Source organism: Vanessa tameamea, chromosome 9, assembly GCF_037043105.1.
Source record: "Vanessa tameamea isolate UH-Manoa-2023 chromosome 9, ilVanTame1 primary haplotype, whole genome shotgun sequence".
NCBI lineage: Eukaryota > Metazoa > Arthropoda > Insecta > Lepidoptera > Nymphalidae > Vanessa > Vanessa tameamea.
In genome coordinates this window covers 2,114,001-2,140,916 of record NC_087317.1, presented here as the reverse complement: position 1 = coordinate 2,140,916, position 26,916 = coordinate 2,114,001, and the positions used below count along the sequence as shown (strand labels likewise).

General features: G+C 31.8%; 1 protein-coding gene across 1 annotated transcript; it reads right to left on the bottom strand.

The window, feature by feature from the left end:
• Positions 1-956: 956 nt before the first annotated feature.
• On the bottom strand, positions 957-14,117 carry LOC113398897 (probable cytochrome P450 9f2). Its single transcript, XM_026637840.2, has 10 exons — positions 13,853-14,117; positions 11,074-11,237; positions 10,668-10,784; positions 5,401-5,606; positions 4,587-4,722; positions 3,652-3,732; positions 2,638-2,856; positions 2,180-2,277; positions 1,384-1,552; positions 957-1,222 (listed from the first exon to the last, which is right to left on the bottom strand). Exons 1-10 carry the CDS (start codon positions 14,059-14,061, stop codon positions 1,056-1,058), a joined length of 1,566 nt encoding a protein of 521 aa, XP_026493625.2. The 5' UTR covers positions 14,062-14,117; the 3' UTR covers positions 957-1,055.
• Positions 14,118-26,916: the final 12,799 nt, after the last annotated feature.

Below are 26,916 nucleotides of genomic sequence, written 5' to 3'. Positions count from 1 at the left end.
GTAACCTAACTCATTATTTACAAAACTCGATACGATATTTTATCGTTTATAGAAAATTAAACATTTTTTAATACACTACCAACTTCGAAAGTAATATGTGCCATTAACTCCAATAATATAACATTTGAAGGAAATGCGTATCAATATAGCGTATTTATTATAATATTTCAAGCAAATTGCAATATTGTCTATAATTTTAACTTCTTCATTAATGAGTACAATATTTCATAACGACGTGATGGGAATAAATCATGTTCAAAAGGAGTTAATTATGTATGTATTGCGGTAAAAGTTGAATATGTAGCAGTGTGTGTGTGTGAGCATTTTAATTCCATTTCCTTGAAAATTTGTATCCCTTGGGATATTATGGTGATTTACAACGAGGAAATATTCGTGTTTCCGTAAGATAATGAGTACTCGTTTGTTATGCTGTACATTTAGAATGGGTTAATTTAGATTTTTATTGGCATATTTAAACCATCTACAGAGTTTTATTATTGCATATAATTTATTTATTTTTTTCTTTCATTGTTAAGAAAAGGTAACCGAGATGGGTTAATAGTTACACGTGAATCTTAAGCAAAGATTGCGGGTTTAAACCCGGGTGGGCTTAAACCTCTGAATTTTGTAAATGAAAATATCGCTAGGAATCTTATATGATTTGCATAACAATCTGCCATCACATGTGAATCCTCTAACTCTCATTGGGACAGCATGTTTACCACCTTAGCTCAGCAGTGGAACGGTGATTAAGTATAGGAGGTACTTTTAAAAAAAAAATACCAGTAACAGACAACATATACGTTTAATATGCCAGTACACATTTAGCTTAAAGTCATAGAAATACATATAAATGAAGTCAGTTTTGAAATTAAAATTTTAATCTAAACTCATATAACTATAATATTGTTTGGAAACAAACTAGGAAATTGTTAGAAGGTAAACCAAAAATAATATTCATATATTAAATAAATTTTAATTTTTAATCCTTAGCTTTCTGAAATACGCAGAGGATTATTAACCTTTAACATTGAAGTATCAAAGGAAGAAATCAATCATGTTCTAGCTTCTAGTCTCACCCAAGAACCACCTTTCGGTTTAATATTAAATTCATGAGGTTTCAGCTCAATAGGATCAGTGGTCTTCGAGCATTTTAATACCTTGAAGTTCAGTATAAGGTTGTACATCAGGACCTTTAACTCTAGCAAGGCGAATCTAGAACCTGAAATAAAAACCATTATCATTTAGTCGTGAAAGTATATTTGTTACAAAATGATATTCATTCAGAATATATATTTTTTATTACATTATTTTAGTAGTTCAGCTAAATTGAATTAGATGGTTTGGTTTATTGGTGACAGTTTTTTTTTAATTATTTCTTACCGATACAATTTCTTGGTCCCATTCCAAAAGGCATGTACGTAAATGGTTTGATTTTGTGTTTGTTCTCATCAGAGAATCTTTCTGGGTCAAACTTCTCAGGGTTTGGGTGATACTGTGGGTCCATGTGGATTGAGTTCACAACATTGTAGACCACGTCTCCAGGTTTGAGCTGTGATCAGTATTTGTATTATTAGTTCATAATTTGGATTTGAGCCGAGATGGCCCAGTGGTTAGAACGCGTGCATCTTAACCGATGATTACGGGTTCAAACCCAGACAAGCACCACTGAATTTTCATGTGCTTAATTTGTTTTTATAATTCATGTCGTGCTCGGCGCTGAAGGAAAACATCGTGAGGAAACCTGCATGTATCTAATTTCAATGAAATTCTGCCACATGTGTATCCACCAACCTGCATTAGAGCAGCGTGGTGGAATATGCTCCAAACCTTCTCCTCAAAAGGAGAGGAGGCCTTACCCCTGCGGTAAGAAATTTACAGGCTGCTAATATAATTTGGATTTGAAGATTATTAAAGAATTTTATTTTGTCATTGTGATACTGGTTAATTAAGAATTTCATAAAGTCTTTTGTTATGTTCACATTCGAACAAAAAGACACTTCAATTTATTTTACCTTAAGGCTTAAAGAAAAAGGTCTTAACAGAATCTTCTCTATTGTATTCTGCCTAAAATACACAGACCTAAATAACTTTTTATTAATAGAAATTAATGTTTTATCATTTAATAAAATATGAAAATCGACGATGGTACATATTTGTTAAGACGGAGAAAACTTACTTGCACTGGCTTTGCGCCTTCCCTCGGCGGAGGCAATTCGTAATCTTTATTGCACACTCTATCCATTATCAGAGCAGCTGCCCACTTTCTAGAGGTTTCTATAATTCAATACAATTTTACTGAGTCATACGTGTTAAAAATGTACCGTAGCTTCTATATATCTAAATTGAGTACACTAATTGCATAGTAATAAGCTTATAAGTACGGGGTGCTGAGTTATAGGAGATAAGGTGTATAAAAAAAATATTGGGTGTTTATGGCACTGTAGATGCCATTTGGTTTGACCTTCCATTGAATTATGCGTATATACAATAACGTCTTCCAACTAGTGGCTGCCGTATCCGAAACCAAATAAATGGACGTAATCATGGATTTTTTCAGCCAAGTTTCTTGCTATTTTTAATACATATATTAAAATTCAATAGATAATTTTCAGTGAGCGTATTGTGCATACTTACCACTCAAAACGCAGTCAAGATAATTCAGTGAGTTGATATTATCATACGTTAAATCTCCGTGTTCCTCTTTAAAGCTCCTGATCTCCTGGTATAATTTTTCTTGTATATCTTGATTGAGAGCCAATTCGTGGACGCACATGACGAGAGCAGTAGCGGAACTCTCATATCCGGCGACGAAGAAGATAAATACTTGACCGGCCAAATCATTTTGTGTCCATTCTATAATAATTTTGTTAAAATAAAATCATTTAGTGCCGTCTCAAACTATGCTAGTTTAGTTTGCCTAGGTTTTACCTTTTATGATTTTTTAACCAATAATCTCCGATTACAATTTAAAAAAATATTTTATCGAAATATTCTTTTCCTGTCCCCTAATATTAAACTCTCGTATATTTCATAAATCAAGACAGTTTTATTTTATATTTTCTATTAGTAGTTGGCATACAAAGTTAGGTTAGCGTTTATTAAATTAAATTTGAATATCTTTACAAAATGTCCTATCGGTTGATAATAACGTTTGGTTGGGGAGCTGGGGAGCATTTCGGTATAGGATTTGTGCATGTTTGATATTGATGGTGTTTACCGCCAGATTCGGTTCAGATCAATACGAATCGATTAGGTACAGTTTAATAAGATCAGTATGCTTTTATGAGACACAGTTATTTTTTTGTTTAAAGCGCTTTTAATTGAAAATAAAGCGCTACTGTTGGGGCAGACTCCGCTTTTAATGTTTGTTATAGCCCAATTATTACTATTAATAATATCTATCACACGAGTTAATCATAAAAAAATTAACTCACCAGCTCCCTAGCCATAAACAATTACGAGTAAAATTAGTTTATAATAATTGATTGTAAATTATAAATAAGTATGTATTTGTAGTTAGTTAAAACGTATCTATTAAACGTTACTCGAAAAAAATAATGTTGTTTTACCAATAATGAGATAAAACTCCCAAGGTTCATAAATGATTTACAACAAAACGATTAATAAAATAATTAAAACGCAACTCACGCCTTTGTTGTGTTTTAGGCTTAAAGGTGTCTTCCGTGGGTGAAAAATTGTCGTTCCCTTCATTTTCTGATTTTAATAAACCTGGAACAATACGAAAACAATCAAATAAACTTACAACAATTTTCTTTATGGACGTGTTATTGCAATTAGGGTCCATTATATTAATGAAATAATGGTTACTGTAAGATTATGATATTGTAATTTTATTAGTGATTAATTATACTTGCACAAAATTTTATCAATCCTCACACTCTCATATAGTTTACCAATTTCAGTTCAATTGTAATTTCATTGGTAAATTTCCACGACATTATGCATTTAATCGGCTTATGATAACTTTACTAAACAATCTATGTGTGTAATTAATATTCGTGTATAATTATATTGCTAGTATATTACTGAGAAAATCCGGCAAACGTATTGTCTGTGTGATGACAATCAATTGAAGGGCATAGAAGTTGGTGTGTTTTACTGTCACACATTGGCTAGATACAATGAAGTGTATAATTATGTAACCTGTTCCATGAACAGAATACATGTCATGTGTCATTTCATGATTATACAAATATACTAATATATAAAATACTATTTGTTGTCGTGTGGGTGTAGAATCGTTTGCGTTTTAGGGATTGGTCGTCAGGTATGAGGCACAAATAGCATATACCCGTTCTTGGAGAGCTTGCTTCGTACCAAATTTCAACAGATTTGGTTCAGTGGCTTAGCCGCAAAAGAGCATCACACAGACAGACAGACAAAGTTACTTTCATATTAATAATAATAGAATAGATTTTGAAATTTGGTTTTCACATATATGTATATATTAATCTTCCATTACACTACGCCTAACTAGCCTCAGCCAATATTATTTAAATAAATAAGTCTCCAGTGCCTTTGGAATTGATATAAACAAACAAATTTAATTTAAAATAACATACCTTTAGAAGCTTCCATTAATAGTTGAATCATATCCGGTCTCTCGATTTTATTTTTCTCTCTATGTTCCATTGTGCTGGACACGAGATTCCTAAAGAAATTTGTGGTTTTCGCAGGGAACATTTGAACGCCCAGTTTCTACAGAACGAAATATATGAACATTAATATAATGAAAATAAAAATAATATTTAATTCAATATCCAATCCACGGGAGACTATTGCGTGCTGGACATAATATACGAGTAATTTATAGAGTAGTGCATTATCTAATTTCCTACTCTCAAAATACCATGGGATGGAAAATCATTGAAATTTAAGCACTGCCATAAACCAAACTCCAGGCAACTACTCGGCATTTCTCAACAGTAACATCCATTATTTTGATTGGTCCGAACCGGATTTTAAACCAAGGACCACACGGTCTAAGGCTATATAAGCCAGTCATAAGATATTCATATAAGGATAATGCATAGATATTGGCCACGGCAGGACAATCTTAAGGGGTGTATTAGGGGGGTATCTACAACTATGCGTAGGAGTACAAGTGCCCGTAACCACAGATGTACTATTTCTTCGTTCTTTTAATCCGATGGAACCGAAAATCCAATATCATCGAAAAGAGTTCAGGCGCAAGATTTACACGCTTCCCCAGGAACGAGAATGTACACACTTCCAACTTTCAGACTTCAAGTTGCGACTTAGATACAAATGCCTAATATATTTTTATCAGCCAAACTTGGGGTCACAGATATAACGGTCAAGCGGATCTCTCCAGAAATCTCTAAGACTATGATAAAATGGTAAAAAAATAATTACCTTGAAAAGATTAGGAAATATAGCCGACATAAAGAATATGAATCGTTGCTTGATATTAAAATGGAATAACCCTTGACCGGTCTTATAGAATTCATTGTCTTTATCTTTTAAGGAGTTCACTTGAAGACCAAATGCAGCTGACGCTATGACGTCATTGGTATACCGACGTATCAAATCTTCCACATCAATGTCTTCATTAAGATGACCTGAAAGAATCAGATGAAGATAGTTACATATTTGCAATAATTAAGTTGACACTTTAGTTAGTCGTATTATTTCATGTGTTGTTTTAACAATTGCATTTTAATTCCTCGCTGATTAACATGTCTTAATTTGCTTGACACGACTAAGAATAAAGATAACAAAAAGATAAATTAATTTAAAGTAGGCCGCGCCTTGTGAGTGAATAGATCTGTACGGTTACAAAAAAAAAAAATTAAACATACCTATATGGTAAAGAAAACTGAATACATTCTAATTATAACAACAATGTTTATACAAATTTCCTATTAAAAACTGTAACTTAACTTTTAATATAATTATTAATTATTTTACACATTTCCGTGCGATTTTATGAATTACATACATTTCCTAGAAATTGTATACAATTCCTAGATTTCATACATGATATCGTATAATGATTTATATTTACACGCGCTCATGCACTCACACACACTACACACACAAACAATATAAATATTTTTTTTCCGTACTTAACAGATAATATGTCAAAACATTTTATCATTTAATTTTTTAAAAAAATAATAAAATAGTTATTTTACTTCACTCATAATTGTGAGAAAAACTTTGTGTGTAACTAAAGTCTGAAATGTAACATTTAATAGGTAACACGCTATAAACAAATCGTTTGTTAAACAAATGTTTATTTCACAGAGTTTGCAGGAACTAACAAAAAACAATACACTATCAGTTCCCACGAGGATGGAGCAACAAATTCCAGTAGTATTGTACAATTTTGTCTCACTCAAACAATTATAATAAACCGAAATGTAGAATACTAAGTTTCTTGTCGGATCTTCTCAGTAGAATCTACGTTTCGAATTAAATTTAATATAATCTTGTAGCATGAAGATTCAAAGTGATAGTGAGAGTCTACTTGAATAAAAAATTATTGAATTTTAATTTTGAAATAATGCTCATTCAAAATTATTTGGTAAACGAAATTGTAGTTTAATAAATTCAAGAAAAAAATGATTTCATTATGAAAATGCGTTTTCGATAAAATTATACCTGTTTAAAATATATATAATATTATTAATTAAGAATATAAATATACTCGTATAAAGTCTATTATTATCAATCAGTTAACAATAATAGCTATATATTGCTATTATTAATTGAACAGTTCATAATATTATTATTATTAATAATTCCTGTTATATTTTATTCTTACGTTAATTATGTTTACGCCAGGATTTCGTTTGTGATATTTGGAGAGGGTTAATTGAAATGAATGAACGACAATAGGGAGTTTTTTGGAATATCAAGTACTCATAGTTACTAGTAAAAATAAAACAGTTATAGACACCCAAATCATCTACTCTATTATGCATGTGAAATCCGAATGTTGTTTTATTTGAAATTAAGTTTACCTTATCATCGTAATTGCGTAACAAACAAAGCCACGCCGTGTTTGATAACATTCGCACTCAAAATTTAATTGGATTTAAACGCCATTAAAAGTAAGTACTCGCTTTCAAAGCTCGTATATATAAGATTTAATATGTAAAAACTTTGTGGGTATATTGTCGTATGTTATATAAAAACTCACATGTGGATTTTGGACATTTTAGTATAGTTATGTGATAAAATTTTACAGCTTTTAAATAATGTTAAAAATGTTATTTTGACTCAATCATAATATGATTGAGTCATTAATAAAGTGCATCAGTAAAAGGAGAACATTGTATGTAACATCATAATGTTCTCCTGTTTAAGAAATGGTCTTAGAAAATCTCGATCCAAACTTGGCATAGGCACAGAAAATATTTACTGAGATTCTTGCGGTTTTATATAAGCTTTTTGTGAATAGAAAATAGTAATTTCTGACCGAATCAGTTCTATTTATTTACTTTAAAATAAAACTTATAATATCGGCTAATATTTAGCTATTTCAGAGGTTCCATGTGATGGTCAGTTGGCTGTGTGTTGGCAGTTGTTTTCTCAACGATGGACCTCGTCTTAATTCGTACTATGGTGACTATTCCGAACGGAGAGCACCAAAGATTGTTACATGACACAAACAAAGGCAATCTTTGTATCCGGTTACTCAGCGATATAATCCGACACGACCGAAAAGTACTGTACTTTGTATAGTTATTGTGTGCAAGATGGAACAACGGTACATCACAACGGTATTAGAAATAATGCACTCAATTTGCTGTCGCTTCAAGTAGATATCCTGAGTTTAAATATAGGGATCCCATGGGGATCTTATTTGGTCCAATTATATTTCCCATTTATATAAATCACTCGCTTTACTTTTAGATAGTAAATATGAGCCACTATTAGTAGCTAATGCTAGTTATTTAATTTTTGTTACGAAAATAATATATGACGATAAAATCAAAGCTCTCTCTAGAGGATTATTTAATGCTTTAAATAGAGGTTTCTTGGAAGTCATAACTGTGAGCGATAGGGCTGCCTAGCAAGCTATATACCTATTTTTGTTCATTTCTCTTTAGCATAAATTCCGTGTATTGTGTACAATAAATAATAAATAAAGTTTCATAACAATGAATGTGCTTCTAAATGGTGAAGCATTAGAACTTACAAATAATATAGTATTCATTTATTACTAAAGGTTTTAACTGCAATTGTTCTCATGTTACCAAGTTGAGGATTAGATTAAACTCTGCAGTATTTTTATTAAAGAAAATTATATTGTTAACTGATCTGTTATGGGGTCATTGACTTGGAGCACTTCTCTACTTCTTTTCTTCTATTCAAGCAGTTTATACCCTAGGTCATAAACCTTTACAATATATAAAGTCAGAAACTCTTTAAATTGACTATAATAAAAATGGCTTGTTCGGAATATTAAGTCGCTTCCCAATATATACTCGAAAATGTGATGTTTGTTTTTAAAAATATAAAAGAATTTTCTAGAAATTATGACATGCTAGAAACAAGCGTAAACTTGTTACCTCTGTTACCTGTCTACACAGACATAGTGATTCTTTTGTAGGACAATGATGTGCTTTAATAACAGGATATACGAACAGAAAGAAAAACGTTCTCCTGTTGTTCCATGTTAAAAAAGTGGAAACAAAGCCATGTTAAAAAATGGGACATTTTTGTCAATTGATATGAAAATATAAAACTATTGTAGGAAAATGTGAAACATCGAAATTAATTGTTATTGAAATATTTAAAGAAAAACAACAAATAAAAAATGGATTAAAATAATTAAAAACAATGATTTTATTATATATACTAATATTTTACTTTGTTAGTACATACTAAGAATTGTATCATTAGTCTCTCGGGAATAATGATCCAATTCTAAAAAAAATTTCATTGCAATTGGACCCGTGTGAAGTTCGAGCGAATCGCTAGTAATATAATGTAGTAGATATACATTATATATTCAGTAATAATATACGACGAACAGATGATGTTAATATAATGAGTGTGATGAATAACATTTTTTTTTTAAATAAATTCCAATCAATGCTCGTAATGAAGCGTTCAGTAAAATAGGTAATTTTTTAATACCCTTTTGACTATGAACTAATTAAAAGCCACTCAGTTTTTCAAGGTCCAAATTTTACGAAATTTATAGATTTTCGTTATCGTATGGTTTTAAGTTATGCTTCCTGGTTTAATTTTAATACGATTTCAGCGTCTATGTAAATGAACGCTACTGACGCTGAACAGGCGGAAATTGCTATATATAATACGTATACATACGATTTTGAGATAATTTCCGTAAAGGACTTCTTTGATTGAGAAAATAATTATTAATTTCTGTTTTAAAAGTTCTCGCTGTTTGTAGTGAAATTAAATTCGAATGGCATTAATCGTTGCCTTAAATCGTAAATACACACACTTGTCAAGTAAACATATGCATTTGATATAATTTATTAGTAGCATAAACATAATAATTAAAAATTAATCCGTGACAGTATATTGAAATGTATTTTTCTTAGATTTTCTCGGAACTGTTACGTATGCTGGGATATAGAACCCTTTCATTATAATATTGGTACGACGTCTCAGGGTTCCTTTTTATTACATTTTTTGTATCTATAATAAATGTCAATCCAATCTACTCGATATAATTCAAACACAGACTGACAGATATCATCTTCTAACATGGTTAAGAAAAAAATAAATGTTTGTATAACGGTTTTATGCGTAATTTTTTGTCGCAGAAATATGAAATTAGGCCTTTAAAGTTATTTCATAAGTCATTAAGTTTCATAAATATGGAAGTTGTATCAGAGTCTTTGAATATTCATCCTCATCTAAGGGGGTTAAATGTGGGAACAAAGTTTATTTATGGAAATTACATATTTTTTTAGTAAAAAAACGTCACACAACATTTTCTGGGGTCATAAGTCTTCATTTCCTTTCGAGAGATTAATTCTCGATTAAATCTAAATTAATTCGGCGCGCAAAAGAATAAAATAATTGGTGCTGTTAGAAATAGTAACCATTTCTTACATCACACCAATGCACCAATGGTCTTCAAGTGCCTGTATTGACACTGGTTCATCCTTCATTGTAAGGAACACAGCACTATTGCTATTTGGCGAAAGAATATCTGAAGAGTGGGTGGTATTTATCCAGACTCCCTTGCACAAATCCCAACCACCAAGTAATACGTTTACGTTAAATTTTATCTTGTAAAATGGTACTTCAAGAACCAATCATTTTTAGGATGATATTTGTAAAAAAAAATTGATTTTGTAAATTAATTAAAATGTATTCAGTGTTTCTTCTCATGGATAAAAGTGTGTTTAAAAAGTATTTGTTTTTTTTTTGTAACTGTAGAAATCTTTTCACTAAGGCGCACCCTGTATGTTAAAATGATTAATTTTTTGTTGTATTTATTCTTAGTCTTGTCACACAAATTAAGAGTTCTCGTCAGCATGAGTGACACGCATACTAATGCAAACCGATAATAATTTAACGCGGACCGCCTTCTTGGTTAAATACATTTATATCTCTTTACATATTCATATTGACTGATCACATAAAAAATGATTACATCAACAGATAAAAGTGGATTACGATATTACCTTTTAAGTGTTCAATGATGTTTGAGCTGATTTCCGTCATAAAAGGCATCATTTTTCTCATCTTGGATCCAGTGAAGGCCGGGCTCAGAGTTGTCCTCATATCATGCCATTTATCTCCTATGAAAAAATCAACACATATAATTCCCTTTTGAGTCAATTTGTTTTTTAAAAATCTGAGACAAAGATTAATGATTTTGAACAAATGAAAGTTATGAAAACTTGACAATCACTTATATAAGTCGTCGTCTTATTTAAATATACGGGAAATTTAAAAATCCGAAATTTTAATTTCGAACATGAAAGGCTATCGAAGAGGTTAAACACAATAGCAAAAAATACACACACATGCATAATTATAACATTCAATCAAATTTGAAAATGATTTAAATAATTATTTGTATTTTACCTTTCATCATAATCAAGCTTCCTCCAAACAAGGAGTCAATTTCTTCAGAGAAGAATTCCTTGTGGTCAACGAAATGGTCGAAATCCTTGATTGTTATGGCTTTCATCAGCTCAGGGTCTCTTATTAGAATTATGGGTGTTATGCCCTCAATGTAACCCACATATCTGCGATAAGCAAGAAGTGAAAATGACAACAATTCTTTCGTAGATATTGATCAATGTCAATCTCTAAATCTTAAAAATTATATTCTATAATTTTTGTTTGATAGGAAATTCTTTTGATCCCACTGTCATAGAAAGTATTTTTTTTGGTTACGCTAAAAACGTTTTATAAATACCCAAATGAATAAAATAAAAAGTACAGCCCTATTTATTTTAATTAAGACTGACAAATGACTATTTTAATATGAAATTGTGGACATTGTGTTACGAAGATTGAAGGTCATGAATGAAATGTAAATTTCAAGTCAGTTGATCATTGTTTGCATCTAAATGATTAGTGATCATGATTATTTAAATATGATACAATTTTTGCGTTAAACATGAGCAAATAATTGCTATTGAAGACACGTGAACTAAGAATCTAGAATGTATCTCATGTTATAAATCTCGTCTGCTCATACTTTATACACTCAAAACCTGGTATTATATTTGGGTTTATCTGCAACTATAAGAATATTATAGCAACAATATATGCACTGCAATATCGTGGTACAATATTGCCGATAATTGCAGAGATATATAATAACACGTATACAATTTAAATTATGCCCGACTTTAGCCTGTGCCTGCCTGTGCCATGCCTGTTCTGTTCTGAACTGATGAGTGCATACTAGTCGGTAGCCTATCTTGAGTGCAGCAGCTATATCATGTGCCGCTATTAAAACGTGTTACCAAAATTCAATGCCTATAGAAATAATCGTATTTTTGCCGTTAGCCGTTAAGGATATCGCTCGTTAGGAGCCAACTCTAAGTTCAGCAGACAGTGAAATTTAGAACAGGTTATCCTAATTAAATATTCATACAAAATTGCATGGCTATACTGGTAAACGTTGAGCAGTTCCTACGTCTGGAGCCATTCCTTGATATACCTAGTAGGTATAATTAGTTCATGATTATCATAAATAAGCATTGCCATTTGAACTGAAATCACAGATACATTTTCAGACCAAAACATACTAACTGAAAAACATACATTTTAAGTTCAATAAGTTTTTTAAAATGGTATAAAATAAACGATAACTTTAGGTTACTGTTTTTGTTTTGCTTGTTTTATTAAATTACTATAATTATATCACCAATTACTACAATACAAGATAAACATTTATTTTTAACGTTTCATATGAACTTTGAGTTCACGCGAAGTTAACAGATAGGTAATTACGTTAATCGTAAACGTTATATCAATATTTGTTTAAAATTTAAATAATTAGCGTTTAATTAAATTATTTAAATAATACATATATATATATATATGATACGAGCCTATATTACCTTTTATGCAATCGAGTTTAATGTGTCCATAGAGCTATGTAGTATAACATAATCAGCCTGTAAATTTCCCACTGCTGGGCTAAGGCCTCCTCTCCCGTTGAGGAGAAGGTATGGAGCATATTCCACCACGCTGCTCCAATGCGGGTTGGTGGAATACACATGTGGCAGAATTTCATTGAAATTAGACACATGCAGGTTTCCTCACGATGTTTTCCTTCACCGCCGAGCACGAGATGAATTATAAACACAAATTAAGCACATGAAAATTCAGTGGTGCCTGCCTGGGTTTGAACCCGAAATCATCGGTTAAGATGCACTCGTTCTAACCACTGGGCCATCTCGGCTCTAGAGCTATGTAGTAGTATTGAGTAAATATAAAAAAAAGATTCATCATCCAATTTAGTTAAAAATCCTCGTCAACATAAATAATAATACTCGTTATTGAACAGAAAACGTATTGTAAAACGAGTTACTCGTCCCGACTTCTTTGGGGTGAAATAATAATTTGTTATTTAATAAAAACCTGGAACCAAGGTATTAGCGCCCTCTACCAGGTCAAATTTGAGCCAGTGTGCTACAAGCATATGGGACAACACTTTAGTTTCCAAGCTTGATGGCGTATTGGCGATGTAAGGAATGGTTTATATTTCTTACAGCACCTATGGGCCGCTAACCATCAGCTAGCCTATTAGGCCTTCCATCTACCAATAAAAAAAAGGAAAACAATTGAAATTAACATTTATGTGACAGTGTAGGATTTTCCTATATGAATAACTTGGAAAAAATATAGCAGAATACGATCGTGATATATGAAAATATTATAAGCAATATAACTCAATAATAATAGCACTCAATACACGCATCGATGATAAGTATTCACCTAAGTCAAGTTCTCAACAAATCACGAGTGATACAGGTGTATTCTTGTTAGTTGTAGTTTCATTATCTACAAACAAACTGTTACTTTTAACAGAGTTAATTCTATCAATAACATTTGATTAGCGTTACGAATTACGAATCACACGCAATAAGGTTTAAGGCAATATCATCATTATAAAATAATAATGTTGATCGACACGATATTAATTCAAAATTATAAATATACGTATTCATTTCGAACAGCGAATTTCTATATTATTAATTTTATTATTATTAATATTATTTATTTATATTATTAAATTAAAAAGGAGAATGTACACTATTAGTAATAAAAAACTTTAGCATTAAATATCAATATATTACAATGACATATTGTGATTATTTTAATTAAAAAAAATAAAACTCACTTTTCATCTGGAAAAGCTTTGTACACGGCGTCGAGGTCATCGAATAAATGTTTGTACTGGAAGGTACTTTTGAATACATTTCCAAATATTGGGATTCCGGCAACATATTTGACACCTTTCTCTTCAAAATATCGATGTACCCATTTATGCCTATATAAGAAATAGCCAGCCAAACTTGTTAGTAGGAATATGACAATTTCTACGATCATTTTGTTTGAATAACGAACTCAGACTAATATAGTGATATCATGCATTGTTGTGTAGATAGATAACTGCGCAGTGAGTTGTGTGAGTGATGAGCAAATAGCGATTTATCAATGCTTTGTTTATAACGAGTAGTATTTAGTAAATAATGAAAGGATTGCTTTTATGAGATTTCAAATTAGTAATTAGAAAACATTACGTGAAAACAGCTAACGTGCAGGAAGTTCACCTGATGGAAAGTGACTACCTTTGTGATTGGACATCTGCAACACCAAGGGCCTTGCAGGTGTATTAAAGGCAGACGTCTTTAAGAAATGTGAAGGCTGGTTTCTTGAAGATTTCGATGTCCTATAGGTTCGGAGGAACCGGAAAAATGCCTTAAAAATGACGTTGTTATGCTTTTTCGGACATCTAGGTGGCGCGGATGGGACTTGGAATTCTGACGTCCCACGCTCCTCGCCAACGCGTACGACAGCACGGCTCCAGGGTCTTTTCCTATCTATTAAACCTCGGGCATTGAGTGTTTATCGATACGGTCGGTTTCGGTATTACCACTATAGGAGCTTTAGAGGCACGCGTAGATCGCAGATTATTATCGTAATTTACGCGCAGTCTGATAATGGATAGGTTCCGCCAGGGTGTTCAATTGGAATCCAGTCCTCTTTTGATGCAAAAGTCCACAGCGAAGGTGGAAAAGGTTGTCTTATAATATCTGCTTCGTTTACCTCGAACAGAGACGAGAGCAAAACTGCTTTCCTTGAACTTGGAGGACAGTCTAGACGTACCTGGTCAGGCGATGTTCGTTCTGACTGGACGGGCCCGAGATTCACCTGATGCAAAATGACTACCACCTCCCATAGACATCTGCAACACCGAGGGGCTTGTAGGTACGTTTCCAGCCTTTAAGTACGCGCTTTTCTTGAAGGTTCCAAATTCGTATCGGTTCGGAAAAACGGCCGGTGAGCGGTGGTTCCCGTTGTGCGAAACAGAAAATGCCATAGAAATCGTGTTTTTCGAACATCTAGGTGGTTCGGGTGAAACTTAGAATTTTGACGAGATGTCCGAAATTGAAAATCAGCCGCCGGGATTAATCCAAACAATTTCTTAAGCAAGTAGGATTACCGGAAAAGATTCGTTAAGACCGGTGTCTACATATTCGGGAACAGGATTGTTGTGTTATCTTTCCTTGGTCCTCCAGAGTCAGTTGGACGCACAGAGAGAGCCAAAAAGATACAGCACACCAGTCTCTAGCTAATACTGCCAATGTATTCCATCTAATTCCAGATAAACATAATTATATTAAGTGTTATTAAACAGACGTTGAAACTACTATTGAGAGCATGTCAATAGTATGTTTAAGTTAATGATCTTCATATTATTAGTAAGCGTAGTCTGAAATACCGTAAATAAAACAAAATTGGAAAATGAAAGATTCAACATGCCCATAACTTGTCCATTGTCGAGGATCTAATGAGATTTTTTTACCAATTTTCGAACGATATAAAAGATAATATCACGAACGATCGCTTATGAATTAATGCCTTGCCAAAAGCATTATCCAATTGTAGGTGGACAAAGTGTTTCTGACCAACTATATATTACGTTCAACTGGTTATTTTGAACATAATTATGTTATTTATTTTGTTTTTGTCTGTAGGTAGTTAAGTTGAGTGCAGTATGAGATATTATTTTGATATTTTTTATTTGTTAATGATTTTGTCTGGTTATATTTTTTTTATATATGTTGACCGATAATTATTTATTACGTCAACGGTTGTCTGTGTTTATTTTTTGTGTGTGTTTTTATACTTGACGAGTTATAATGATGTATGTTAAGATGGTAGGAATTTTATTTTTTTCTGATTGATAATATTCTATCGTATTGTAATCAATATCTAATTTAATACATTACTTTAGATTTTTCAATACAAAGCTATTGCTCAAGGAGTAGTTAAATTTGTGTGCGAAGGATTTATTTAATGTAACCCATTAAACCCCTTGGGGGTATCAGGCTTGGGGGTTCAGAAACGCTTAAATATCTATTTACTCACTTTTAACCAGTATCTCAAATATAAAGTTTGTTTGTTTCTAACTGAAAAAATGACGGAGTTCCATACAAACTTTCAGCTCCTTTTTCACCCCCTTCCAGGTTTCAAAATTTCTTCCTTAGCTTGTGTCTGCTTAATACAACGACCTTAATACAACGACTTTGGTGAGTACCAAATTTCATAGCCCTAACTTTAATAGCCTTCGCTCGGTGATGGTGAATCTGTCAGTCAGTCAGTCAGGACATGTTATTTTTTAAGTATAGATAAGCAGCCAGTGTACCACAATCTCAACATAAGCCGTTGGTTAACCTATCCGGTTAGCAACAGTATCTAATGTTATTGTAACGTATTGTGTACAACGTTTTATTAAAAGCTTTTATTTAACTTGCAATGTATATATATATGTATGTGCGGGTGGAATCTTGCTATTCAATTTTGAAGCAGATATCTTTAACCGATTTGGCTGAAATGTTGTATACACGTTAAGTTTGGATGACAATACACGATAAGCTGCTTGACGTCCTTATAAGTCCAATATGGTGGAACATTCGAGATGGCAGAATTGTTATTTTTTATGTACTTCTACAATATAGGTATCAAATGATAGGGCTTGTTGAGACTTGTTGAAATTTCAGTTTAATTAAATACTTCTATGTATGTACTTACGAAAACCTCGCGACTAGTTTAAATTTCTTTAAGTAGCTATTTTTCCAAACGAGTTTTCCACCCTTATTAAAATTCATTAAAATTATACGGGATCATACGTAAAGAGTAAAAACTACAAAATAAAAAAAATAAAAATTTTGACTCCCAAAATATTGCGCAAAAAAAAGCAGCCGAATCGATATTAACCCTTTTCAAGGCGATTAAAATGAACAAAACATGGAATAAAAACATTGTAATCCTCTTACAAGTAAGGTAGATAGCAAAGATTTTTGCCCTTTGGGAACACCGGTGGAGGATGATAGCACCAACCCGACCTCGTACCCATTCACAGCTTCAAACTGTCTACGCACGACCACTCCATACTTTGGGAGACACGTTGCTGATTAACTAAGAGTGTTGCAAAATAATACTTAATAAATTCGTCAATGTATTCGATATTTTTGAACATCGTAAATTATTTGTAGCCTTGACATGTCCCATCAGATTAAATAGGAAGTAATTCGTTGTCGACCAATTGTATTCTTAGCATTTAAGCGTCGCACAATTTAATATACATAAATTTGTCTACGAACAATCGAAACTGCCATATTTTCTTTTTATTTCATATTTATATTATGAACAAGTCGATTTTCGTTGTTTGTTGAAATTTAAACAGTGATACTCAGTATTGCTGTGTTCCAGTTAAGGCACGAGGGATGTAACACCTTAGTTTCCAAGGTTATAAAATGAGGAATGGTTAATATTTAGTCTGTACCAATGTGTATGGTCAGTGGTCACCATTAACAATCAAGTGGTCAATTAAAACCATCAATATGTAACTTATATATAATATGTATATTTTTAAGTTGCTATATTGCTGCCACGGCTTCGGCCACTTGTAAGGTAAGATCTTATCCATCTATGGTTATCTATGGGTGGACTGTCAGGTGTTAGGTGCACTATGTAAATTCCTGTAGCTCTGATAAGATGTATGCAAAGTTGTATGATAATCAGTTGAGTAGTTAAGACGTGTACGCGTAACAAACAAATGAATAAATCAACTCATTTTTGCATTGATAATATTAATTAGGACTTTTAGATTTAGATAAAAAATAAATATCATAGTATAAATATTACAAAAATATCCAACGTCGTATTTTTTTTTCATTGGGGACTAGCTAACCAGTATATCGAGACATAAAATTATTATTATATTCACTAGTCAAAAAATCCTTTGAATGTATTGAATATAAACATGTTTTTTTTTAGCAAGGGATAACCATTCTTAGCTTTTAAAAATTGACATTTTGTAAAAAATTTGGAAATATTTTTTTCTAGACATCATAAATTTATTTAAAATACCTGACGTAATTATCTATTTTTCATAAATAAGTTACAGTTGCTATTTTTATACTAAAATAGATATAAAAAATCTTAAACATTAAATTTATAATGTTTAGTTTTTACCTCATAAATATAATTGTGTTAAATCTTGAAGTGTGCAGAATTTTAAGAGATTTTCTAGCACAGACTGGCGAATGGGGTACCTTATGGTAATTGGTCAACACTGCCGATAGACATTATACCTTATATAATATTATATATATATATACCATACCATACCATTGGTCTATACCAAGAAGGCATCTATATGCCTATATACCTATGCTCCAACAACCTTGAATACTAAGATGTTTTGTCTGCGGTACCTATAATTACAAGGGTCTCTCTTCCTTTAAGCCTGAACATAACCTTAATAAGTATTCTTATTTGGCAGTAGAATTCGTTGTGATCTCGACGTATTTCATCAAATAATCCAAGTAAAACTTACTATAATTCGAAAAGTACTATCCCAGAGATGCGTATTAAAAATAGTAGAATTTGGTTGAAAAAACAAAATGAAGCGATTTCGATACATTTTCATATGTATACGATACTAAATTTGTATATCATATAAATGTGTTGAAAACAGTATCAATAATATACTTATAATATCAATACATAATCTATTTGTATTTTGATCGTATCAATACGAATTAATGGCTTTTGTTCTATATGATGAGGCAAATGTTAACACATTTTGTGAATTTACAAAAAGGAATATCCAGAAAACTATGCGTATTGCGTATATGTAACATATACATAAGTATTATAATATTTATTTGTACAACAAATAAATATTAATTTAACAACTATATTTAGAGACAATTGTCTATAGCTTATAATATGAATAATTATTTAATATGTAATGGGGTCCCGGGATAATATCAGTAATAAAAATAATAATTTAATTTATATTAACAATGTTAAAAAAAAATAAAAAAAAAATAGTTTAAGCTAAATAAAATGCAAAAATCTTAGCTCTCTTGTTTAAATATTATACATCAAATTTTTGATCATATATACATCAAAATCAAAATTTATTTAATTTTTTTTTGCAATACCAGGTCTATTTCTATACCCATCTAGAAGCAAAATATGTAAAAAAAATATTTTAAATCGTCTACTCGTACTTTAGGTACAAATGCTATTCCTCATAGCGAGCAATTTTATTTTACGAGTGGCCGCTCGACAACTGATGCGGGATAGTACTTCTTAAACATATTTACGATTTATGGGAAAAATCGTAGAAAGATATTGAAGTATGCTGCGATTTGTTTAGTTGTTGTTTAGTATTTGTCTTTGAAGAAAACGAACCGCTTTTATATAAGATCAAATATAACAGTTTTAAGGTAAATTTCTTGATTTCATTGCTTCATATCGAAGTCAAAGAGTTCAGCAAGTTTTGATTGTAATAAAGTCGCCTGGATCTTTGCTAAAAATGGGTATTCTACGAGGATGAACTTTAGGTTATTTTCTATTTCTAGTATATATATATAGTTAAAGGTATTTGTCGATCGCTGACAATACTTTATTGATTTTTAAGGTTAACATGAAAAAAAACGAGTTATGACGATGTAACCAGTGCCTTATATATACATACAGATACATTGGTTCACAGCAAATAATTTTCTTTTTTCGGAAGTAAATTCTAACGAGAAGAACCGGCAAGATACTCGGTACTTACTCTTTTCCATCATTTCATTTACAGAGTATGACAGTAAATTACAATTATATTTTTATATATCCTGCCTAGAAGTCAATACATGCTAATTCCACGCTTTTTATCCTTAATATATAATATTGCATTGAATAATTTGCCTTATTTGAATTATGGAAACGAATATCGTGCCCCAGGAGAATGTTTTAACATTGCGAAGTCAGAAACTAGGTGTTTACCTATCCACCTCGTGTCTATGCAATGTTTGTAAATTTTAGGAATAACATTAGAGTCTAAACTTCAATGGAATCTTCATTTATCGTCCTTAACAGGAAGACTCAGATCCAGAGCATACGCGGTTAGAAAAGTTAGTCAACCAACTAAGATTGATACTCGTCTAGTATATTTTGGTTATTTAAATAGCATTATGTCTTATGGTATATTATTTACAAATATATGATATACTTTTTACAGATATTGAATGTGTTTTTATTTAACATGAGTTATTTGTCCGGTCTATTTATAATCCTCGAGCTAGATACTCAAATTGACGATTCGAAAGAAATAAAGTATAATTTCATTTGTTTTTATCGCATCGTCTCTTTATCTTATTATTATATAAAATATTCAATCAAGTTTGCCGAATTTTTTTTGACTGTTATTATCATTTTTTTTTACTGTTTTTTTTATTGATTGACTGTTATTATCATAATTATGCGATGTATACAATTCGTTTGAAGACAAAATAATCATTTAAACAAAACATTTGAGTCGAAACGTTTATAAATGTATGTACTTACGCTTAACATAGACATATTAAATAAGAATAGATTTTAATGGAAAATGAGCGATCTGATGGTAATGGTTACTGATATCTTAGTAGTACAAAACGTGTCTTGTGCCTTTAGAAACACTGGTCATTTTTTACACGGAACTTATGTCCCTTGTGCTCTTTTAGATACACAAGCCCTATCATGAAGTAAAAGAATCAGCGTTTAAGATTCGAGTGTTAATATCGAGCTCTCCGCCGATTCGTTGCAACCATTTTAATAGACCCTAGGTAACTGCACAAGATATATCTAAATAAGTGGATAGATGTCCACAAGTTTGTGCTTTAAAACCGAGGCACGCTCTCGATTTACTCACTTTCAAAATGTTTTGCGACAATTTGATACGATCGGAAATAGATTCAGAATGCCGAATGATTTTTTTTTAATAATATTAGCAATGCCCCAAATTAATTAAGAAATTGGTAATATTCCTATTTGCCTTCTTTTAAGTTTATTACTTTAGGTGTGTGTTATCAGTGGGGACGACAATAGCCCAAGTGGTCAGGATCGATCCTGCGACTTTTTACATCGGCCCGTAAACCGTTGCGCTATTTACGCTTGACTCGTTTTACATATTAAAGTGCTTTATTATTATTATCTTCCTAATTCATTTGTATCTGAACATATAAAATGATTGTTGATTGTTGTTTAAATATTTACAATACACTATCAGTCATTTCTAAAGTTGATGCCTGTCAAGGCCAGTAAAATGTGTCGTTTGTAAATGATATGTTGAAATCTAAATATATGTTAGTTAAGTTTATCAAATCACGTGACTTTATCATTTTTATCAGTAATAATGACCAATTGGTACAGGAGGAGCGAAGACAAATAAAAAACTATGACATTGAATTGACGGGATATCATTGGTCAATACATTTAATAATAATCTATTAAATTAATTTTGAATTCGTAAAATAAAGGTGATTTGACTAAGAGCGATTTTTTTTTTATCTTTAATTTGAAAGTAAAATTAGAAAGTCAACGTAGTTGAGTTGAATAGTATTTATGTCTTTCATATGAAATTGGCGTTTTGTACGGGATAAATATAAAGTCGTTTTTTTTTTTTGTAAGATATATTTATTTAATCAAAGTATGCACCGTTGTTATCTATGTACTTTTGCCATCTCATAGGTAGTTCATTGATCCCTTTACTGAAATATCTATGGAGGCGAGAATCAATAAATTCTTTGAAGGCGGTTTGGACTGCCGCATCGGAGCTGAATTTTTTCCTTGTTAGATGTTGTCCAAATTCCGGAAAAAATGCTTATCTATTGGAGCAAGATCTGGGGAGTACGGTGGATGTCGCAGACATTCCAATTATAGCTCATCTAACTTAGTGGTTGTTTGTTGCGCAGTGTGTGGTCTTGCGTTGTCGTGAAGCAGCAGTGGCCTAGAGCAATTGACCAATCTCGGTTGTATAGCAGCTAGTTCTTTCATCATGATTTGCAGTTGCTAATAATAGATATCTACCTTAATCGCTTGACCAGATTTTAGAGAGCTCCTCTTTGGTCATTTTCCACTTTGATCTCCGGCCATCTACGGGGTTGGTTCTGAAGGTCGAAATTTCCAGAAAACGTACCGTGCTTTCTTTTGCGACCCCAGCACCGTATACATAATCTAGAGCAGTTTCTGCAGCATTAGTGCCACGTTAGGACTCCGATATTTCATATTTTCCATTGTGCAGTAATAAGCAGCGCCAAAGAAAAAAATATTGAGGAAAAAACAAATGAATGACTGTTTTAAAAACTCAAATGTACCAACTAAATGAATTTACAAATTTGAATTTGGAATCCTTAATCAAAGAGGAGATATTTCAGATCAAAGTGGTCAGTACGACAAAACGCTAATTTCCTATGTAAGGACCTAATATTTATATATACTGGTGGAATTGTTTATTGTTTCCATTTGAAATAATTACTTTAATTGTATTCGTTTTTTTAAAAACATTTAATGTCACTATTATAATATTGCATCATAAGTTACGACCAATCAAAGTCGAGGATAGTTCTAGAGCGGGGTCGAAGCGCCATTTTAACGTTTTGGCAGGTAATACGTAGTGGTTACGTCGTTTGTGACAAGAATTTAGAGAAGAAGAATACAAGATGGCGGGAGCCCGGATCGAGGTGGATCATTGGAAAAGTTAGTATTAAAATAATAATGTTGTTGAGTAAGTTACATCGGAATTCCGAATTTTTTACTCGATTGTAACTGTTTGAGTGTTGTTTTATATTTTTGTTTTATATATGTATTTTTAGTAACTGTACAGTAATAATTATGAACTGATTAAACATTTTCAAACTTTGATTTAATTTTACAAAATGTTTATACAATGTTTGGCTCGCACTGAATCCCGATGACGCTCACAAGACCTGTAACTACATATTATGATGATGTCAAACAGGACAGTGATGATGTTTTTTTCGACATATATATATTAGCTGGTGACCGCAATTCTGTTCGCGTGACTTTAAGCCTCAAAAATAGGGGTTGACATATTTGTGTATCTTTGCGTCTGTCGTGGCATTGTAGTTCCCAAATGGATGACTTTGAGTGCATTTAAATCGATAAAAATCAAACGTTTTAAATTTATAATTTAATTTTGTAATATTAAAAAGTTATGATGTATTTGTCTAACTGCGAATATTTCACGATATTACATGAAGTTCCGTCGAGGATTGAAGTATAGATTTTTTCGCAGTTGCAAACACGCGATAGAGCCACACAAAGTTAGGCGTGTGCACTGAAAACTGGACTCGATTAAAAGTAAACGAAAAGTTTTGTAGAATGAGTAGGAACCGGGGTATAAACAAAAAATCATCTGCGCCGTACCTATTTATATTTCTTTTCAAATGCAAAGGGATGATGTAACACTGGAACTCTTTAAAAAGTGTTTTAACCTCATCAGCCCTGGTTCTATAATATCCCGATTTTAATAAAACAAACTCTATATGTTACCCCAAGCTTACTACAGTAAATCAGTGAAATACGCATCCAAATCAAAGACAAACATTTTAAAAACCATATTTCTGTGAACTATTGCGTTAATAAATACCCCCAGTATTATTTTTTCTCAAATATCTTCCATATACAAATTTCGATCAGTATGTATAGAATGTTGAATGATAATCTTTTATCGTCCGTTGTTGGACGAAAGCCTCCTCCATAGAACGCCAATCATCTTGATTTTTGGCAGCCCACGTTTGTATTGCTTTATATAATAAAAACAAATGGATCTTCTGAAACGTTGTTTTCAATATATATCAGATTACATGAAACGAGAAAAACATTGCTATTGAACTTTATTTATACAGCCTTACCGATAAACGTATGGCAGGTGAAAAGTAAACACCGATTTGTCTCTTTCTGTCTAAAGAAATTTTACATACGTAAGAAAAAGATAAAGCATTGTATAACAACAGTATTCTACGTTTAGTAAAAAGCAAAAATAAACATTGAATAGCTGTATTTTATGACCAGTATTTTTATCTTACAGTATCGTGAAATGTTTACTTAAAATTGCGGATAAAGGTTGATCCAATGTTAATTATTACAAGATAACCAGGGTAGCTCAGTAGATCGAATACGTAAATCTGACCCGAAGGCTGGGTGTTAGAATCTGCGCAAGCACTACCGCCTGACTTAAGTTCATAATTTATCTCGTGCATGGCGGTGAAGGAAAACATCGTTAGGTAACCTAAATTCTCCCGCATTTAGGTAAATCTATGAACCCGCTTGAATTATGATCCCGGATGTAATTTGCCTTTGCCTGGTAGGAAGTTATTAAAGGCAGATACTTTTTCGATTTAAAATAGATAGATAGATATTAAATAATATAAAAATAATAAGAATATGGAATTTTCACCCTCCGTGCATCATACGATAAAATTCTAACGGAGGCACAAAATAAATATACTTATAAATCAATAAATTTATACATTCAATTCATTGACAACATGATACGTCATTATCGTGACAAAAGAGAGGCGGGGAAGTCTCTGGCTCTAATATTATTTTACCTAATAAGCATTTATATATTGATAAATTATTATGACAAGTTTGTACAAATACTAAATTTATAAAGCTGGTTCACCATATTCAAGCTACAATAAGACTTCGAAATTGACTTATTAATGAACAGTAATGACATACATATGTAATGACATACATATGTACAACTGAATATTAGCTTTTAAATTATCAGTTTAAGTTAAACTCTAGTAGTCAACAGCTAGTTTGTTCAGTAGAAAAAAAAATCAGTTCAGTGTTATTTTGGTGGTTTATTAAAACTGATTAGAAAAAAAATTCAAATGTTAACGTAAGGATGTCGTGAGCCTTACTATTGAGTAAACTATTGAAATATCCTGCGCGGAGCTTGAGCGTGTCATTGCTGAGTGCGTATTTGCCGTGGAGGGGCGCGTTTGTGAGTGAATAGATCTACATATAAACTATGCTGAGTCCTTTTAAGATCAACCATCCAGCTTACAAGTTGAGTATGGAAAACCGATACCGATTTCTAATGGAATTGTGTCCGTGACTGTCCGTGACAAAATGATAATATTTTAGATATCAAGTAATTAATATAGTGTTATATAATTATAAGAGGAAAAGCAATAAAATATAAACAACGAAATGAGTATTTAAATGATCAATCAATTAACATCGATCCTTAAGACTATTACAAAATTCTATCGTAAGATCAAAGTTCAAGCTATCTGTGCGGGACATATTATAACGCCAAGTTTGTGCTCAAATACAAGTGCACTTTCATAATACAAAGGTAGCGCAAATCCGATGCGGACTATTGGCTTTATGAATTTTCCGAGGTTCGAGTTTGTACACCCTACCTACTTTCAGACTCCAAGTTGCATCTGAGAATATTTCGTTGGAAACGGTCAATAACATTTTATTCTTGACCCGGGATTTGAACACAGGCCCTTGGGGTCTACGGCTTTATAGTCACTAGAATAACGAGGCATACCTAGTACTAAAAAGGTATCAAATAGACAATAATGAATGTAACATTCAAGTGTTTGAAGCAAAATGTACGTGGACATACTCATGAATTAATTCATGTATTCGCCCCTACAATTGTTGGTTTACGGTTTAAAATATACATTCGTGGACACCAGTGTAAACTGTTTCAAACTGGCCGAATTGGGTTGTTTATATTTTATGTACGACGTTTATAAAATCAACAGAAATCGTATTTGTAAGTGGGTGCTTTGGATACGTCTGTTAAATGGGATATTGTATTTAATATATCTTTACTAATTCGAACACTTTGAATGCAGAACAGACACGTGAATTGGTAAAACGTAAAATTGGTGAAAAAGTATTTATTGATTTTCTTTTTTATAAAATATCTTTTTATAAGTTTTATAAACAAATTTATAAATAGATATATTAAAACGTTATGGAGATTTTCGTTTCTTATGTCTCTGGGGTGTTTTATGTTTTATGATACTGCAAATTCATTCTTAATATTCATTGAATTGTGAACACAATTATAAAACAAAAAAAAATGCTTGTTGTCAATTTACATATGTATACTTTTGCTTGATTTATGTCCGATACGAGTATTTCAATACAAGTAGTCAAGTATTTATGGAGATAAACAATTAAATACAAATGCAAGTATGTCTTATTTGATTTATATCTTTCTTATCGTTTTTTCTCTTATCTGTAAAGTGTATTCATATATCTTTAATTTATAATTGAATGAGTAACCAGTTCTATTTTTTTTAATAAATGTTATTTATTTAAACAGACGTCTAAGTTCGTCCCTTTTTTACTTCTATATTTTGTATTATTTGTATTTGTTATATTTGGAACGCAAGTTTTATTTACGTAGAATATAATATAATACTATCGCAACGTATTACTGGGTTTTCACGCCACATATGAGCTAACACGAAAATCACTTTGCTGATACAGCGTATAGATTGTGAGCATACAGTAAACAAAGCATGTCTGGCACGTATATATTTTCGTCTAATATCAAAAACGTATAGTTAATTAATGCGTCATCAAATTTATTAACTCTGGCTCTCTCCACAAAAATACTAAATACTGCTGTGTGGCGGTAGAATATCTGGTGAGAATCGTGGTACCTAACCAGAGGGGCTTGCACGGAGCTCTACCAAGTACTAGATATACTCCTCCCGAGATAAGGACATCATACCAAACTAAATAAAAACTTGAAAACAATGTATCAATTAGGTAAGGTAAGGTATTATTAATCATTTACAATCAGATGAAAAACTATGCAAGTTATCATATAATTTCAATGGAATA

Excerpts from the sequence above, each read along its gene's own strand:
- LOC113398897 (XM_026637840.2), bottom strand. The coding sequence starts at position 14,061 with ATGATCGTAGAAATTGTCATATTCCTACTAACAAGTTTGGCTGGCTAT. Across the intron at positions 10,785-11,073 it reads AAGCTTGATTATGATGAAAG|GAGATAAATGGCATGATATG; the intron begins GTAAAATACAAA and ends ATTTTTTCATAG. Across the intron at positions 1,223-1,383 it reads GGGACCAAGAAATTGTATCG|GTTCTAGATTCGCCTTGCTA; the intron begins GTAAGAAATAAT and ends TTTTTATTTCAG.